Genomic DNA, 19,590 nt, shown 5'->3' with positions numbered 1-19,590 from the left:
GTGCTGGGACTGCATGGGGCATGCGTGTATTCAGTGAGCAGCAGGAGGATGCAAAGTCCTGGGACTCCACTCCGATCCCGATGAATTTCCCCATGGGTTTTGGCCAGACTTTGTATTTTCTTCATCACCTGATAGCAGGCCTTCTGCTGTAGTTGGGGCATCTGGACCCAATGGAATGAAAAAAAACTGGTTTTGAAAATAAATTGTGTGTGTGTTTTGAATATGATTCTGTGTGACAGTTTGAATGAGTGTGTGTGTGCATGTGAATGCAGGAGTCTTTTTGCAGGTTTGTGCATGTGTATGTGGGAGTAATGTGTGTGTGCATGTGAATGCAGGAGTCTTTTTGCAGGTGTGTGTGTGGGTGTGCATGAGAATGCAGGAGTCTTTTTGCAGGTGTGCGTGTCTGTGTGTGTGCATGTGAATGCAGGAGTCTTTTTGCAGGTGTGTTTGTGTGTGTGTGTGTATGTGTGCATGTGAATGCAGGAGTCTTTTTGCAGGTGTGTGTGTGTGTGTGTGTGCATGCGAATGCAGGAGTCTTTTGCAAATGTGTGTGTGTGTGTGTGTGCATGTGAATGCAGGAGTCTTTTTGCAGATGTGTGTGTGTGTGTGCATGTGAATGCAGGAGTGTGTGTGTGTGTGTGTGTGTGTGTGTGTGTGTGTGTGCATGTGTGTGCGTGTGTATGTGCGTGTGTGCGTGTCCCTGAAATTAAAATAAAGGCATTCATTTGACCTAAAATCAAAAACGTCACAGAATTGGGCAAAATCATATAATGGAAAATAATTTCTGCCTTATGCAAATTGGGCACTATCTTACTAAATTGTGTGGTGAGAGGCTGTGATTCCCTCTTTATGTGCTGGCCCCTGCTTGCTTAATCCAACGCAGTTTATAATCTCTCTCTACTAATATATAAAGCAGAAAATCTGTTAGCTTGTTCCTTATACAATTCCACACTGTTCCACCAATCTGCACCAAATGTTGCCCAGTTACCTGTGTGGTCCCTCTGGTCGTTACTGACTACATGACATTTGCACACCCCACCGCTTTCCCTGGATTTCAGCCCATTCACACAAGACGGTTGCCTCAAATTGGCAACATCAATGCGGTCGTAGAAGGACCAGACAAAGCTAATTTTAAGCGTCTCGGCGTGAGGAACAAAACTCAAAGGCGAAAACCATGTCACAAGGCCCTAGGATGCACCGTTTGAGATATTTGCTCCGCAACATACTGCATCATGCAAGGTAAAGGCGACTTGGGGGGGGAAGTGTGCCCACAAGGTCCCAGTATGCTGCAGCACGCAAACTCTCACCTGCCCTCCACATCTGCTCTGGGATATGTGAGCCAGCTACACACACCCATTCTCAGTACAGTTTACTTCAGAGTGCAAAGCTCATCAAGCAATAAGCAACTCGGAATAGCAACCTACAGGATCATTGGTTTTCAACAATTGATGAGTGTTATCATGTCTGTCTACGGAGGCCGTGCGGAGGACGGGTACTTTTTGCTAGTATGAAAATATTACCAAACGTGAACTGTTGTCCATTGAAATTACAACACACAACGCTGTGCATGTCACCACATGCGTTTGCTTGGCAAACACAGCAATCAGTGCATTCAAACAAACACTTGCGTAGCTGCGCAACCTTTTTCTTTGTTTCAGGGTGTGGTTGTGACGAACTGTCAGGCTCCCAATTCCAATCCTTCTTATGAGTACATGACTCTGCACTGTCAGTCAGGCTCAGTGTTTGACCTGGGTGAAAGGCCCAAGCTGTTTGGAGATTCATGGGGAATTATGAAACATGCAAAAACTCACACTACCATTATGGCCGAACGGTAACCTAAACCAGAACTGGCCATGTCAATAGTTTCAAACTTTGTGTAGGTATGGGAGCCACATTTTCCAGGCACTGACATAATGTACTCCTTGGCCATAAGACGGCAACAGCTGGCAAATGGAGCTGGATCATGAGCTTATAATGGCAATGTCTGGTAAATGCCTATACAAGAGCCAAAACGGTTGGATTTTCTAATATTTGTTTTTAACAGAAATTCAGTGCAAGAGGAACAGGTGCAAGAGGTACCATATAAATCTGTCGGCCAAAGACACACTTGGGTCACACAGTTTTGGGTCCATTCCATGGACGGCCAAACAGAAGCTGGGGGGAGACTGGCGCAGGCGCAACAGGAATGTACATTTAACGGCCGCCGCACCACGCGCTGTTTTCCTAACTTATGGTCTAGAGGAAGCTGGGGGTATAGTACAACGCCTGTGTTCAATGTGCGCGGTGCGAGTCAGTATTGATGGCCACCGCGCCACGTGTTCGGGCGATGGCAAAGGTAACTTCCCTAACTTATGGTCTAGAGGAAGCTGGGGGTCTAGTACAACAACTGTGGTCTATGTGCACGCTGCAAGGCAGTATTAATGGCCGCCGCGCCACGTGTTTAACTTGTGCTTCTTCGCCATTGTTGTTTTCCATGATGGCCGCTGCACCATCGTGTTCGGGGGTATGCACGCTTCATGCGTGGCTTCGTTTGAAGGGCTACATGTTCATAAGGGGGGTTGGGGGGAAAGGGGGGCCAGCTGGGACCGGGGGGTATTGTTTCCGTTTACTGGTGGTTGAGGTAAGGCTGGGGGGTTTGGCGCAGGGTCCATAGTGGCAATGCGCGCGACACGGGTAAGCGTGCGATGGCGCCACGCCAGGTGGCCTGCGCTGGCTTGAACGGCACTGCTTTTTCAGGGTGGCCCGCACCACTGCTTTGCTGTGTTGGGCAAAGACAACATTAATTGGGTGTCTAATCATAAAATATGCATCTTTCATTTGCTAGGTATTCTGCTCACAGTCATGTCTATGCATCGTATTATAGTTAGTTGGTTTACGAATTCATGGTATTACGGATTGTATTTGCATTGTTTTGGCTATGGTTCTCCCTTTCGGCCCATAGGTGGTGCATTTGTGCCACTTAGAGGTAACTGCATCGGTATAGGAGGTGGGACTTCCTTTTATTTATGAAATCATGCTACCTATGTCCGTGAGTCCCCAGGACTGTGTCTCAGTTTCTTTTATGATGGCAACTAATTTTTGGTTTTGCTCAGTATTCTGTTTCTGGGGTGGCCGCCGCGCTACCGTCCTGCAGTGCCATGTGCGCCGCATGCATTTGCATCGGTTGGTGGGCTGTACAACCAGGAAGAGGCTTTGGGGGGAGAGGGGGGCAGCGGCAGCCGCAAGGGTTCGTGGCAGCTTTGGGGCGATGCACGCTTCTGTTGTGTGTCGCGAGTTGGCGTCTTCAGGAGTGGTGCGAGTGGTATCGTTGGGAGGTATGGTGGCGCAGCTTGGGGGCATGGGGAAGAGCCGCGGCGTCAGGCGGGGGAAGCTGTGGGGGGGTGGCCTTGGGCACGGACGGACAGAATTCACGCGGCTGCGGGGGGTTCTGTGCCCACGCATTCTGCATTAACGGTGGGCCAGCGGGAAGGGTCGGGGTCTTATGCGTGTGTCAAACACACTGCTCGGGCGTATTTTCCTTCACCCACTTACGGGGCGCCACCCGTGGAGTCCTCCACGAAGGGGTGGGTCAATCTACACCCGATGGGGAACAATAGAGGGCGGGCCCACAGACATGTCGGGGCAGCCGCGCTGGGCCTCTGCTATGGGAGGCTTCACTAACCGGTCCACGGGGCGTATATGCCTGCAGGTTTACGTCGATGCGTGCGGAGCGCGCAGCATGCCTTGCACCGTTCGCTGGGCCGTGCAACCACGTCAATGTTAAGGTTAAGTCAAGGCATGCTACTGTTGGGTGTCGCGAGTTTGCGACTTGGGGAGTGGGTACGAGTGGTGTCGTTCAGAGGGAGGGTGGCGCAGCCTTGGGGGCAAGGGGATGAGCCGCGACTCCATGCGGGGGGGAAGCTGCTGGGGGAGGGTCCTGGGCACAGGCGGATGGGCTGGTGATCATGCTGCTGCGGGGGCTCTGTGTCCGGGACCTTGGTATTCATGGTGGGCCAGTGTGAAGGGGCGGTGTCATTGTTCCTCGCTCTCGTAGGGAACTGCGGGGGTCGTAAGTTCAGTTCTGAGGAGCTGGTCGGGAGTTGCCCACCAGAGCTTGGCCTGCTTCCTGGACACACTCGGCATGCCGACCTGCCTACGGCATTGCCACTGGGGTCCCACGGGTTAACAGGGGCGTAGTTGGATTGCCCGGGCTCTTCATTTGTATGAGGGTCGGGGACTCGGCGCACGCGAACACGTGGCAATGGGTGGCAGTGGGGGTGGCCATGGCAGAGCGGAGTGCGTTGGGTCATGTCGGGGATGCTGGGGCCCAATGTGTTCCGTGGCCTGGCTTGCCTTCGGGCCGGGATGGACAGGGGGCCGAACAGAAACCGCTGGTGATGGTGGGGCGAATGTAGCACAGAGGGGGGGTGAGGAGTGTCTGCCGTACGCGGGGGGAGATTGGGGTTGCTGTTGAGCGCCCATACACACAGTATGGGTCTGCCTGCTGGCATGGCCCACTCGATAGGAGTGGTTTAAGTTCATCCACCTTAGAATCCATTCACGGGTGTAACGGAGCAGGGGGGGTCTAGCGCATTGTTAGTGTTGTAACGGGGGCGCAACATGAGTATGGAACCGATGGTCGCTGCGCTACGTTTGCTAAATTACATTGGGGAGGGAAGCCGCGCCACCGTCAAGGTAGAACCAGAGTGCCGTCACATGAGCAGGATCCTTGATGCACTATTAGTGGGCCAGAGGGAAGGGTTCCAGGTTTATCTTTTGTCTGGAGTGCTGTATAAGGGGATGGGGTGTCTCAGGTCCACACACACAGTGGACAGTCTGTATTAAGCAGGGTGGCCGGCGGTAGCAGCGTAATGGCACAGCACACTAAGGTGTGCCATGGCAACGGGAGAGGGGTATTTGGGGGCAGTTACAATTGGCTTATGTGACACGTACAATTTGTCTCCAATTAGGTCACCATGTCGGTTCAAGCGAACGCAGTCAACCCGGGCCTCGACGTCGTAGAGCTTGTGCTAGTGGGGGACGGACATACGGAGGAGGAGGTAGCGGGATCATCTTCAACGGGCTGTGGAATGGACGCACAATCGTGGGCTGAATACGCTGCCCTCGCGGAAGTCTTAGGGTGGCAGGCAGCCATAGCAAGGATGGGGGGGGCAACTTTGCCCAACACGAACATAACCCCCGGGCACAACGCCGAGCAGGGAAGAACTGCCCTTGAGGCAAAGGAACCGCCAAGCAACGACGGCTCCAACGAGCCAGACCAGCTGCCACCAAGTGGTGGTCAGGAAGTGTGCCCCCACGTAAGAGAAAGGCGAAAACAAGCGGCCCACACCAGAAGAAAACAAAAAGGGACCTGGAGGAGGAATTAGCGGCATTAAAAGTACTATTGGGAGCAGCCCCTGCAGGCCCCACAGGCACCCCAGGGGTACCACTACACATGCCGCAACCACCCAATCCTGTACCCAAGGCTCTGCCCAAACCTGTGACCCCCCTGGATAGGGAGGTCAGGCCGGTCGTGAACAACGTGCCTTTAATCAGTGATGGTGAGTCTGAATTAAAACACAAGATTGTTGATGCGGTGTTAGCAGCACGGGGGAAAAAGAGCACACCGGCTCCCACATTAATCAACAATTCTGTGCCAGTCACCTCGGGCGCAAGCAATGTGTGGTGGGGGACAGGGCAAGGGGCAATAAGCGCAGCAGCTGGTACCGGGGCGGGGCACGCTGGATAATCAAGAACTGGGGGGTCTGGCACAAGGATCCACACCAAATTGCCAGCAGTGACGGGGGGCAATTATTCATCTTGGCTCCTCCCAGAATGGGTGAGAAAGCAGATATGGGCGGGGAAATTCATAGACATACTCTCTCTCCTCGAACACGAAATGAAGGGCCAGGATACATTGCAAGATATGGGTAGGAGAGAGACGGTCAAAGCCAGAAAAAGAGTTAGACCCGCAGAAACCCTGGCAAACTGGCTGGCAGCCTTCAAAATACTGGCACAAACCATTTATCTGAAAGACCCAACCGCGATTCCAGCTCTGATGAGCTACAGGGCGTGTGTCATGCGCGAGCATAATCAACTAGGCGGCAACGAGTGGCTCTTGAGGGACCAGCATTTCTGCCTCCGAATGGAGCCCACGCAGGGGACAGCAAGGCCGGGAGGTGGAGTTCCCCTGAATCATCCCAACGGGAGGGCCCCGCTCTACTGCAGATTTTACAATGCGGGGAGAGGGGGACCAGGCAATAGTTTGGACTGCAAAGGGTCAACAGTTTGCTCACTTGGCTATCAAGGTACCCTCTGTTTTAGGAAAGAGACCTACTGGCTGAGGGTTTTATACATGGGTTCTGCATCCCTTACAAAGGGCTCAAAGGAGCCAGAACCGCGAACAACTCCAAATCAATCACAGAATGGCCCGAAGTGGCCAGGGATAAGATCAGCAAGGAAATCGCTTTGGGCCGGATAGCAATCCCATTCCAGGTTGCCCCATTGAGTAACCTCATCATCTCGCCATTGGGGATTGTACCAAAAAAGGAGAGTGGAAAATTCCACCTCATCCACAACCTTTCGCACCCCAAAGGGGGGTCGGTCAACGACGGGTTGAACGAGGCGGATTGTTCTGTGTCTTACGCCTCTTTTGATCAAGCCGTGAGCCTGGCACGAATAGCAGGAAGAGGGGCTCTGCTGGCAAAGGTGGACATAGAATCAGCTTTCAGATTGCTACTGGTGCACCCTGATAGTTTTTTCCTATTGGGATTTCAATTACAGGGACAGGTGTATGTTGACAAATGCATGCCAATGAGGTGTAGTATTCCTTGCCTGTACTTCGAAGCCTTCAGCTCTTTCCTTGAATGGGCACTTAACAAACTAAACAGCAGGGGGGGCAAAACGCATTACTTGGATGACTTTTTGTTTGTGGGAAGGAGGGATTCAGACATCTGTGCTGCATTATTAACGAAGTTCACGGCATTGGCAACAGAACTGGGGGTACCGCAAGCAGGCGACAAAACTGAAGGGCCATGCACAAAGCTAACCTACCTGGGGATCGAGATAGACACTGAGGAAGGAGCGTGCCGCTTACCTGGGGATAAGATAGAGGAATTCATTGGGAACATCAACGCAGCCTTATCCAGCGACAGAGCCACAGTCAAGACCATTCAATCCCTAGTAGGCAAATTCAACTTTGCCGCCAGGGTAATACCGGCGGGAAGGGTATTTGCAAGGAGACTGGCGGCAGCAACGGGGGGCAAGGCCAAGGGTTGGCACAAGATACGCATGGGGTTGGGCTTGAAAGAGGACCTCAAGGTATGACGCGCGTTTCTGAGGGGGTTGAATGGGGTATGCTTATGGCAGGCACCTTGGACGGTGTGCACACAGCTACAGCTGTTCACCGACGCTGCAGGTCGGGTAGGATTTGGGGCCATCCTGGGGAGGGAATGGTGCCGGGGCAACTGGCCTGCGAGTTGGAGCAGGAAGGGCCTTTGTAAAAATATCACTGTACTGGAATTATTCCCGGTGGTCGCAGCACTGGACATTTGGACGCGCGAATTAAAAAATAAACGACTGGTGGTATGGTCTGATAATAAAGCAGTAGTACTGGCGGTAAACACTCATTCTGCACGATGCCCTGCCACCTTGTGCTTGCTGCACCACCTGGTCTGAATATGCCTTAGCATGAACGCAGCGGTGAAAGCTCGCCATGTACCTGGGGTAGCTAACATAGCGGCCGATGCTTTTTCTCGTTCGCAGATGACACGATTCAGGAAAGCGCTCCCGCAAGCACAGCCCAACATGACTCTGTTCAACAACCAGCTGTGGCACCTACTGAGTTGGGACAAGGAATGCGACAGCTAGCGTCGAGAGCGCTGGCCGGAAGCACAAGATCCCATTACAGGGCCAACTTTAGCACTTTCCTTGAGGTCATCAAGCACTTGGCGGGAGCCAGCGAGGGGGAACGTGTGGACAGTTTTGTGCTATGGGCTAAAGGGACGGGCAAAACAAGGTCATGGCTGGCGGCCCACCTTAGCGCGGTGGCATTCCACAGCCAACTAGCAAGTGGCCGCGACCCAACAAAAGGCTTCCTGGTGAGGGCAGCATTGAAAGGTTGGGATAGGGACGCCCCCCCCCTTACCGGCTACAGTGAGGAATTCCATCGATTTCGAACTACTACAGAAGGTCATGACCTCAACTGCAAGGGTGTGCTACTCTCAGCACGAAAGCACTATGTTCAAAGCATGTTTTTCCTTGGCTTTTTTCGGGGCACTAAGTGTCAGCGAGTTGATGGCAAAAGGAAAGTTCGATCACGACCACAGGGCCCTGTTAATTGGGGACGTGCAGTTAGTTAATGAGAAGCTATTTGTCATGATAAGGTCATCCAAAACAGACCAACAGGGCAAGGGCTGCGAATTGGCTTTAGCTAAGCTGGGCCAAGAGGCTTTTTGCCCGGTCGCAAACATGGCAGCATATCTAATGAAAAGGGGGGGGCGGGATATCTGTTCACGGATGAGGATGGAGTCCCACTCACCCAGTTCCAATTTAGACGTGTGCTGGAGGCATCCCTGGCAAGCTCAGGTATGAACCCGGCACACTATTCGACCCACTCATTCCGCATAGGCGCAGCTACAACAGCGAGCAGGGAGGGGTTGGGCGAGGGCATGATCAAAAAGATCGGGAGGTGGGATTCTGACAAATATAAACTTTATGTTTGCTAACGGGTCAGCACGGGCTTTGGGGGAAGCTGAATTCAGCGGTGCACCGAGCTAGTACCTTCTTAATCATAATGACTTCTCATGTCTCCACAGAAGCCACCAGGATATGGGTCGTGGGACACTCCTTCGTGGGCAGGGCGGCGCCTAGGGCACGGACGGCTCTTAGGGACGGCAACTTGGGCCTACGAAATACTCAGATCAGGTGGATCACCAGGGCCGGCCTCCAGTGCACACAACTATGGGCCATATTGGAACAGGCAGCCCAGCAACACCCTTTGCCTGACATTTTGTTGCTACATATAAGGGGCAACGACCTGGTGGACAAAGGCAGAAGGGTTTTGACGGAGCTCTTGCGGTCACTTTTAACCAGGATCGGGGGGTTTTCCAGGGTTGTGAAGTGATGTGGTCGGAGATAATACCAAGGCAGGTGTGGAGGGGGGCGCTACGCCACAGGGCGATAGAGGAGGCAAGGAGAAAGACCAACTGCCGGATGGGGGGTTTCCTGAGAGGGAGAGGCATGGTTTGGGTTTGTCACCCTCTAATTAGAGAAAGAAAGGGTTTGCTCTCAAACTGCGCACACACATAGAATAATAAGCAATTGCAAATTAAATGAGTGGTTTTAATCAGAATTGGTGCAGCCTGACACGTGTTTCGAGCTTCCCGCTCTTCTACTGAGGCTGCTTGTGCAAAATTATAAAACATTGATGTACAACGAAAACATTTGTTAAGCATGATTCAATAGCAAAACAAACCAGTCCCCAGACCCAGGGCAAGGAGGCAGTTAGGGTTTGCCAAACCAACACATTGAGTATATGGTTTAAAGTAACAGACAGTTGCAACGAATGCACATATCAAATCAACCCAATTCAAAGAAAGAAAATGAAAACACAAAAAGTGCGTAATTCGGTGGAAAAAACATAACACATTATAAAACAATGAAAAGAGGGAGGAGAGAGAAAAAAGACAAAAGAACAACAAAATTATTCAGTGAGAGAAGATGCTCATGGCAATCAGCCAGAAATACATGTATAAGGCCACTGACTGTTAAAATTGTACCTTAATCTTGGCTAGTGTGTATTTTGAATACTAGAGAAAAATGCAAAATTAAAAAATGTTTTATCAAGTGGCAACTTAATGAATCGAATACGATAAAAAGAGGGGTTGCAAATATGTTGCGTCATAGAAAATTGTTTTAATATTATATATATAGTTTTATCCCACTTACCAAAGGTAGAAGTTGAGTAATCTGACAAAGTTAGGCGTGGGCTCCCTATAAAGCAAAAGACGGGATGGCTATTTATGTAGGAATCTGACTGACTAGATTTCCACCTAGCAGTCATTTGAAAATAAAGAAATGACATACCATTATTTTGCAGTTGCACGAATGAATTTTCAGTAAATTATTATCTTGCTGCAGCACGGGCAGGAAACGAAGAATGCAGGTGCGGCAAGAGCCAAAGAAAACAAAGCAACAAGAGGTCAATTAGCTAATTGAGTGGTTTATCTCTGTGGACATCTGAAGCAGCAAGAATTCTTGCTGGAAGGGTCCGTGTACAAATTGTCAACGTTGACTCACCAGTACTTTCACTGCTATGTGGGGAACTGGAGCCAAACGGGAACCCTCTGTGTGCCGAGTATAACTCGGAGATGTGAGGGAAGCAACAGTGAAAACGCCCGTGCACAGGCGAGTCACCACAGAGTTAATGGGAAAACAAAAGCGCCATGATGGACTAGTGTAGATATCATGTAAAGGAAATCATTAAGGCTACTCCATATAGACAAGGATATGTTTGAGGTGTGCGTATGCCGGAAATAAATTGCGCATGGTAAATGCACAAATAGAATTGGAATTACAAAAAAATAAATAAAAAATAAATAAATAAATAAATAAAAAAATTTTTAAAAAAAATTGCGAGACAGAAGGACATAGATCCGGAAGACATTAGTTAATTAATTGGAGTATGAAGTCACTTGAGCTGTCCACGGATGGCAGTAGTGTATTTTAAAACACCTGTGCCTGCATCTATAATAAAGAGTGTTGCATGTGCTGAAAAAGATGCTAAATAAAGGAAGTGCGCCTCGACCTGACTGGATATGCAAGGATTGTGTTAAAACGGTTGCGCCCATGCTAGCAAGTGCATTCATTAAAAAAAAAAAAAAAAAAAAAAAAAAAAAAAAAAAAAAGGGGGGGGGCGCTGCTCCCGGGTAGATAGCATGATAGTTGAGTAATGACATGTAGATAGCGGCTGATTACCATTGACATCCATACAAATAATCGGTACCTAATGGCATGACATGTGCGAAGACCTTAAAAAACACACGTGTACCATAACTTTTAAACAACATGTAATCACAAAAAGACAGATAGTTCATGGTCTGTGTTCAGGCCAAACTCTACAGTACGGTATTGACAAATCAATCGGGCTTCCAATTGTCTAAGTTTGAGTATCTGGTTGCCTCCACGTTGTGGAAGTGACACCTTCATCATCCCAGCAAATTTGATCATTGTCTTGTTATCCATTTGATGGGATCTTTGCCAATGCAAAGCTAGGGGATATTTGGAGTCAGATTGAGTAATTGAGTACAGATGTTCCCTGATACGAATTTTCAGCGGGCGTATTGTACTGCCAATATAGAATAGGCCGCAGACACATTTAATACAGTAAATGCAGAATTTCGAATTACAATTAATAAAAGACAAAATCTTATGTGTACCTAAGTGTCCGAAGTCGATGGAGGTAGTCTCCAGTGCATGTGAACACGTGGAGCAGCCCCCACACTTGTAAAAACCAGGGCGTGGGGGCTGGTGTAACCAAGTATGTTGCTTGGGTGGGAGTGACATGAATGAAGGAGAAAGTATGTTCTTGAGGTTGTTTGCCTTAGTATAGATAAAACTTGGTGAGTTGTCCACCCAAGGAGTAATATCACGATCAAGTTGTAGGATGTGCCAATGCCGTTTGATTATATTGTAAAGCAGCGAACTATCCGAATTAAATCTAGTAATAAATTTGAGTTTCTGAGAATGAACAGTCTCGTTCCTTATTTTCGGAGTGAGTAGATCGCATCTCTTCATGGTCCGTACATCATGTTCTGCTTTTACTACTGAGCGTACGTCATAGCCTCTAGCTATAAACCTTTGGCGTATCAATGAACATTCCTGGTCGAAGTCTTTCGTAAGCAGACAATTCCGTCTTGCCCGAATGAATTCGCCTTTGGGTATATTGGAAACTACAGTTTTCCTATGACAGCTAGTAGCATGCAGAACTGCATTCACGGATGTAGATTTTCTAAAAGTTTTAGTTACAAACTGATTATCTGAGATACTGATAGTAAGGTCTAAGAAATTAACACATATGGGGCTATACGTGTGTGTAAATTGAATGCCCCAATTGTTGGAATTGAGATAAGCAACAAATTCATTTAAAAGCTCAATAGAACCATTCCAAACCAAAAGCACATCATCGATATAACGTTTCCACATGTGAATATGTGGCGTGAAAAGCTGGTTAGAGAAAACGAGTTGTTGTTCATAATTATGCATGAAAATGTTAGCTAACGCTGGGGCATAACTTGCCCCCATTGCAACTCCGATCAACTGTCTGTAGTAAGTGTTATTGAAAAGAAATACATTGTTGGTAAGGGCAACAGATAGTAAATCTTTGATCATTTCGATATGTTCGAAAAACGAGGCTGAATGAGCACGAAAGATAAAGTCTATACTGCTGATTGCTTGCTGATGATTAATGGATGTGTAAAGCGCTTTTACATCAAGTGTAACCAGGACAAGATTAGGTAACATAGGCAGTTGGTTAAGCATCTGGAGAATGTGCATTGTGTCACGAATGAAAGTAGGTATGTTGTTGACTAATGGTGAAATGCATTCATTGATGTACAGGGAGGTGGGCTCCAGGATACCACCACCTCCACTCAGTATAGGTCTCCCTTCTGGTATTTTAACAAACGGTTTGTGAATTTTTGGCAGGAAATAAGCAGCGCCCCCCCCCTTTTTTTTTTTTTTTTTTTTTTTTTTTAATGAATGCACTTGCTAGCATGGGCGCAACCGTTTTAACACAATCCTTGCATATCCAGTCAGGTCGAGGCGCACTTCCTTTATTTAGCATCTTTTTCAGCACATGCAACACTCTTTATTATAGATGCAGGCACAGGTGTTTTAAAATACACTACTGCCATCCGTGGACAGCTCAAGTGACTTCATACTCCAATTAATTAACTAATGTCTTCCGGATCTATGTCCTTCTGTCTCGCAATTTTTTTTAAAAATTTTTTTATTTATTTATTTATTTATTTTTTATTTATTTTTTTGTAATTCCAATTCTATTTGTGCATTTACCATGCGCAATTTATTTCCGGCATACGCACACCTCAAACATATCCTTGTCTATATGGAGTAGCCTTAATGATTTCCTTTACATGATATCTACACTAGTCCATCATGGCGCTTTTGTTTTCCCATTAACTCTGTGGTGACTCGCCTGTGCACGGGCGTTTTCACTGTTGCTTCCCTCACATCTCCGAGTTATACTCGGCACACAGAGGGTTCCCGTTTGGCTCCAGTTCCCCACATAGCAGTGAAAGTACTGGTGAGTCAACGTTGACAATTTGTACACGGACCCTTCCAGCAAGAATTCTTGCTGCTTCAGATGTCCACAGAGATAAACCACTCAATTAGCTAATTGACCTCTTGTTGCTTTGTTTTCTTTGGCTCTTGCCGCACCTGCATTCTTCGTTTCCTGCCCGTGCTGCAGCAAGATAATAATTTACTGAAAATTCATTCGTGCAACTGCAAAATAATGGTATGTCATTTCTTTATTTTCAAATGACTGCTAGGTGGAAATCTAGTCAGTCAGATTCCTACATAAATAGCCATCCCGTCTTTTGCTTTATAGGGAGCCCACGCCTAACTTTGTCAGATTACTCAACTTCTACCTTTGGTAAGTGGGATAAAACTATATATATAATATTAAAACAATTTTCTATGACGCAACATATTTGCAACCCCTCTTTTTATCGTATTCGATTCATTAAGTTGCCACTTGATAAAACATTTTTTAATTTTGCATTTTTCTCTAGTATTCAAAATACACACTAGCCAAGATTAAGGTACAATTTTAACAGTCAGTGGCCTTATACATGTATTTCTGGCTGATTGCCATGAGCATCTTCTCTCACTGAATAATTTTGTTGTTCTTTTGTCTTTTTTCTCTCTCCTCCCTCTTTTCATTGTTTTATAATGTGTTATGTTTTTTCCACCGAATTACGCACTTTTTGTGTTTTCATTTTCTTTCTTTGAATTGGGTTGATTTGATATGTGCATTCGTTGCAACTGTCTGTTACTTTAAACCATATACTCAATGTGTTGGTTTGGCAAACCCTAACTGCCTCCTTGCCCTGGGTCTGGGGACTGGTTTGTTTTGCTATTGAATCATGCTTAACAAATGTTTTCGTTGTACATCAATGTTTTATAATTTTGCACAAGCAGCCTCAGTAGAAGAGCGGGAAGCTCGAAACACGTGTCAGGCTGCACCAATTCTGATTAAAACCACTCATTTAATTTGCAATTGCTTATTATTCTATGTGTGTGCGCAGTTTGAGAGCAAACCCTTTCTTTCTCTAATTCCAATTTCCAGTGGGAATTTGGCAGGCTCCTACTCAAGCTCTCAGCCGCAGCCCTATCACAGCCACATAAGTTACCGTTCTATGCGCTGTATCCTGCTGGCCTTTTCTGCCACTTTTTCTTCTCACCCTCTAATTACTCTAAAGGTTCCCGGTTATTTCGGGGGGGACAAAACACACTTATCTGAGGTAGGCACCGCACTGATGTCCTTGGAGTGGAGGGAGGCCCTAAAGAATGCAGGTTGCACATAAACAGAGCTCACGCGCATGGGGTGGCTAACCCCTCCACTGCACTCCAGGAGGGGGCGTGACCAAGGGGGCGCCCAGCGAAAAAGAGGGGGGGATGGGGAGCGTCCGGTACATGCTGGGGGAACTTGGGGAGCGTCCTGTGCATTCTGGGGGGAACTCTCCGCCGCCGGTTGCCAGCAAAGAGTCTTGGAGGAGTTACAGGTCGATCCCTTTAGCAAAGCACTGGCAAGCCCATAGGGGAATGCTCAGCCAACAGATTAGATATTTCGGCGCCCCAGGAGTTCTAGACTCGGGGGAGGCCCTGGGGAAAAAGGGGAGGGATTTAGGGGACTTGGAAGCCATTTCCAACCCAAGATTGCGGGGGGGGGGGTGTGGAAAGAAAATTGGTAAACAAGGTGAAAACCAAAGGTCTACAAATGAAGTTGGGGGACCGAGATGAAGGTATGGTGGTACAAGTCGGGTTGCCAAAGAAACAGGTGGGGTGTAGGGATAACGGAAGGAAGGATGCTAAGGGGGATGCGGGGGGTCAACTAATTGGGCTCGAGGGGTGACAAGAGGGAACAGTAGGGGGAAGTCTTCACAGAAGGAGGGTGACATGAGGGGGAGGTGGGGGGACCAAGACGGGGCTGGAAGGCGAGCAGAGGGAACTGGGGGGGGGACTAGGTCCAAGGAAGAAAAAAGGGGGGGCAAGGACCAACGCCGGTGGGTAACAGACGGGGCATGAAAGAACAGGGCTGAGTAGAGTGTCCCGGGGAAGTAAGGGAGCCTAGGATCTGGAGGGGCAGAAAGGTCAGGGGGGGGTTGGCCTGACGCTAAGAAACATGGCATCTGGAGAGGGGAGGAGTGAGTTAGGGATAGGAATGGGGAGGCCTAGGGTCCACAGAGGATGAGGGGTGGGGGAGCACTGGGCTAGACTAGTAGGGAGGTCTGGGGGAGAGGGCTCTGCAAGTGTTGGGGGGCTCGGCGAAGCACCACCCAGGGGACAGCAAGGCGGAAGGCGGAACTGGGGGGGGCAGGATAAGTTGGGGGTTACAGTAGGAGCGGCACAGCTGGGGGACGGGGGGCAGATCAGAGTAGTAAGGGCTCTAGGACAGTTGGACATCGCAAAGCGATGACTGTATAGGCAGGCAGAAATGTGTTATACCGCACTGGAAGACAGTGACGGCCAGAATGTATAAGTATGTGGGGTATGTGCTGTGTTGAGACACCGGTGATGGTGTCTGTATAGGAACCTGCATAATAGCGGGGCACCGGGTGGCTGCCCGTTTACCTAGAACCCGACACAGGACACGGTGACGGGTGTCGGGGGGGGGTGGTGGGGGATTACCCAATCGGGTACCTTAGAGAAAAAAGGGGGGAGTGTGAAAATTAACAATCAATGACGCAAGGGGAACATTGAAATGGCCAGGGGTAGGGAGAGGTTGCTAGCAAGGGCCGGGCTCAACCTGAGGCGTCCACCGGACGAGGACGGTATGGGAGGAGGCGGGGGGTGGGCCGGGGCATACCTAGGTAGCCGCACACGGCGTAGAAGAACCTGTGGTGTGGTGAATTACGGATCGCCTGTAAGATAACTCCAAGACTTTATGCAAATAAAGCTGCTGTCGCATTAACTCTTCCAACTTTACAAATTGTCTGTGTGTTATTTCTGAATGACCAAACGCTACCTGCTCGGGACGGCACAAGGGAGGTGCATGGGTGGGGATAGGCCCAAGGGAACAAGACATGGGGGATGGAGGCGGCACTGGGATGCCCACGCTAAGTAGCGGGCAGAGTGTGAAACGGCAGGAAGATTGATACTGGCGATGCAAAAAGTTTTTTGTCTGCACAGATTTTATTGGCAGCTCAAACTTTCCTTTGCATCTATGAGTGCCCAGCTTTTTCCGTGCCACAAGTCGCCAATTTGCGTCTTTCTGCATCATGCAAATCAAAGAGCCTCACCCTTGTCCTTTGCACAACCTCCTTCTCCATTCATAAATACTAGCGTACGTGAGCGTGTGATGGTTTGTCCCACATCGCTGCAAACTCTTCCCTGAGGAACAGCCGACTGGCTATTTTGGCACCCACTCACGTCTTACAATTTGTTTCTCTCCCTTGTCCGTGTTTCTGCACTGAAGGTCGTCAGAAGCTGGGTTCTAGTTTGACACTGAATAGCCAGAGATCACTCTGCAGCTCTGTTGAAAGTGACACAGGCATGTGACAGTACGCCTGATTGGGAGAAAAGACATTAAACAAACCACTATTGGATGACATCTGAGTGGTACAACAAAAATGAACACTTAGTGCATTGGGGATTGTATGGCAAAGCATTTCTCGTTGTCATGCCAACCCAGAATACTGCTTCTTTGAACCCCTTATTGGAGCAACTGTTCTGGCGAAATGTAGTGGCTTACACCACCAAAAAGCACCCAAACCAAAAATGAGTGCAAGGAGTGAACAGACAAGTAGCGCCCATCCGCAAGGCGCAGCTCTATCTGCGGATTCAAAGCAGCACGCAACGGTAACGTCTGAATCCAGTCTCACTAAATGATGGCATGTGTCGGGCATTTATCTGCCAACATTGTGAACGATGAACGTGCGCCCACTCACGGGGTTGGCTGCAACTTGGGGCTGGCAAAAGCACGGCCATGCACACAGGAATGTATTTTTTTGGGCAACCCCGCATAGCACCCTCTCTCCTGGCAGACAGGCTAAATAACGAGATTAAGGTTTAAAGGCAACACCTACTTGTCAAATCAGTGATGTACCCTCCAGATCCCATTTTAGATGGACGGCACAAAATCCTAGATCCACAAAAAATGAATTCAGGTGGTGGGGGGCTGGGCGGGAGCTCCTTCCTGGGTCCAGCAATGCAGAAGGCGAGAGCGCTCAGGAGCAGGCGTAGCCTCCCTTCGGTCTCCACTCTTTCCCCACCGGTCCCAGGAGCAGGCTCACCACTCCCACGTCGCCCAGTGCAGGAGCCGCCGGGGTACAAGCTCTGTCTCTCAGTACTACTCCCCAGTCCAGTTCCACTCGGCACTACACGTTTAATAGTCTGGGCGCCGTCCGCGTATTCCCGGCGCTCGCAGTCAGCACCCCCTTCCTTCTCTGCAGAAGCCTCGCTGCCCAGGTGGACGGTAAAGAAACGCGCAGGTAATTCCTGTCAGGCAGGGTGGGTCAGGAGTTCCCGGGTTTCTGCACACAGCACGGGATTGGTTAGACGGTAGACCCAGCAGAGGGCTGTGGATCCTTACTTCCCCCAGTCGTGCGCCCGCAGTGAGAGGTGTGTTTGGGGGTGGGCGGGTGGGGGGCGGCGGCTCTTCCCGCCGGGCTGGATGCTCCCGGATTCCTCAGCCTGGTGACAGGTTGTGATTGCAGTGCAGGGAGAGAGAGCTCCACCCGCCCCACCCTCGGGCTGCGCAGAGCCACCCTGACTGAAACTCAACACCGAGCTCCACAGGAGCGCACCGGCGGCAGCCACTGCCGAGAGAGCAGGACCCGAGCGCACAGGGCCAGCAGCATCCAGCAAAGACTGTCCTGCACCTACATGGCGCCCTTCCTCGCCAGTCACCAGAGGAGTGCCGGCGCCCACAGCCTGCCCTCTCCCGCCAGCCCCCCACAGGAGGACCTTCCCCAACTCACAGGGGAAGTCCCCATTTCACGACACCAGAGCCTGTGTCCACAAAATGCCCTCTCCGACCAGCCGAACCCACAGGGAGCCCTTGGTCACCAGCTCGCAAGAGCGGCCCTTTCCCGCCAGCGTCTGTGCCATGATTTCCCGTACACACAGGGAGTCCATAACATGCCCTTTCCCCCCAGCCTCCAGAGAAAAATCTCCATCAACTCGCAGCTGAAGTCACCATCTCACCAAAGGAGGCACCGAGTCAGTAGGGTGCCCTCTGCCCCTAAAGAAGTACCCGAGCCCACAGAAGACCACCCGCCACCCCACCAGCCCCGCCTACAGATAAGAAGCATACTCGCTCGTAGCCCCCTAGCGGGTACTCAGACCTATGCCCACAGGATGCTGTCTAACAACAGCCACCACAGTACAACTTGCACCCACAGGGAGTCTTCTGTCACCCCAACGCCCCTCTGCCATCACCCTTGCAGAGTGCTGGGAACCAGCACCTCCCAGAGCAGGAACGTATGCCCACTGCAGGGCCTCTGCTGCCACCACGCACCACTGCCCTCCACAGCAGGAACTGTGCCAAACTGACACCCTTCCCCAACACCCCGAGCCTCTGCCACCAGATACCTACGACCTGAGCTCCCTGAATGCCATCTGCCCTTGGAAGGTGAGTCCACCGGGCACCCTCTGCCACCTGCCCCTCTATCATGCTTCCCTCGAAACTGGACCGGAGCACAGGATTCAATAATTCACCATCTAATCCCAGCACCCACACCCACAGCATCTGCACCCAAACTACGATGCCACAGCACCCACGCCCACAGCACCTGCATCCACACCACGACGCCACAGCACCCATACCGACAGCATCTGCATTCACACCACGATGCCCCATGCCACAGCACCCAAGGCATCGGCCCCCATACCACGATGCCCTATGCCACAGCACCCACAACATCTGCACCCACACCACGATGCCCCATGCCACAGCACCCACATCCACACCTCGATGCCACATGCCACAGCACCCGAGTCCACTTGATTCTTGGCTACACCAAGCACGAACTGAGCCCACAATATGCTACCTGTCACAAGTTTAAAAGTAGAACCCTCATCCCAGGGGGTGCCCATTGTCACTAGTCTTTCAGAGCAGGGCACAACTCACAGGGGTGAGCTCTGTCACTCCTTCCCAGGCCCTCCCCCCTAGAGTAAGCCTTTAGTGCACCTGATGTCCTCTGACACGAGCCTCCCAGAGGACACAAGGGCTTATTGGAAGCCCGCTGGCAAAACATGTGAAAATCAGACTGGGCAGAATAATGTGCTGCTTACTCGTGTAATGTGATATAAAGGCCTTGTGTAGGAGAAACAGAAGCATGCTTATCATCACTTCATGCATCAATC

General features: G+C 50.0%; 1 protein-coding gene across 1 annotated transcript in view; it reads right to left on the bottom strand.

Moving 5' to 3' along the window:
• Positions 1–17,839, bottom strand: part of PLCD1 (phospholipase C delta 1) — a 447,477-nt gene extending 429,638 nt beyond the window's left edge. Inside the window, exon 1 of the mRNA XM_069647688.1 lies at positions 17,310–17,839. Coding sequence (XP_069503789.1) covers positions 17,310–17,343 — 34 coding nt within the window. The 5' untranslated portion in view covers positions 17,344–17,839. The remainder of the gene's footprint in view (positions 1–17,309) is intronic.
• Positions 17,840–19,590: the final 1,751 nt, after the last annotated feature.

The sequence above is a fragment of the Ambystoma mexicanum genome, chromosome 2q (genome assembly GCF_040938575.1).
Source record: "Ambystoma mexicanum isolate Mex_15411 chromosome 2q, UKY_AmexF1_1, whole genome shotgun sequence".
NCBI classification, from domain to species: Eukaryota; Metazoa; Chordata; class Amphibia; order Caudata; family Ambystomatidae; genus Ambystoma; species Ambystoma mexicanum.
Note: the sequence above shows the minus strand (reverse complement) of the source record. Positions and strands in the feature narration are given on the sequence as shown.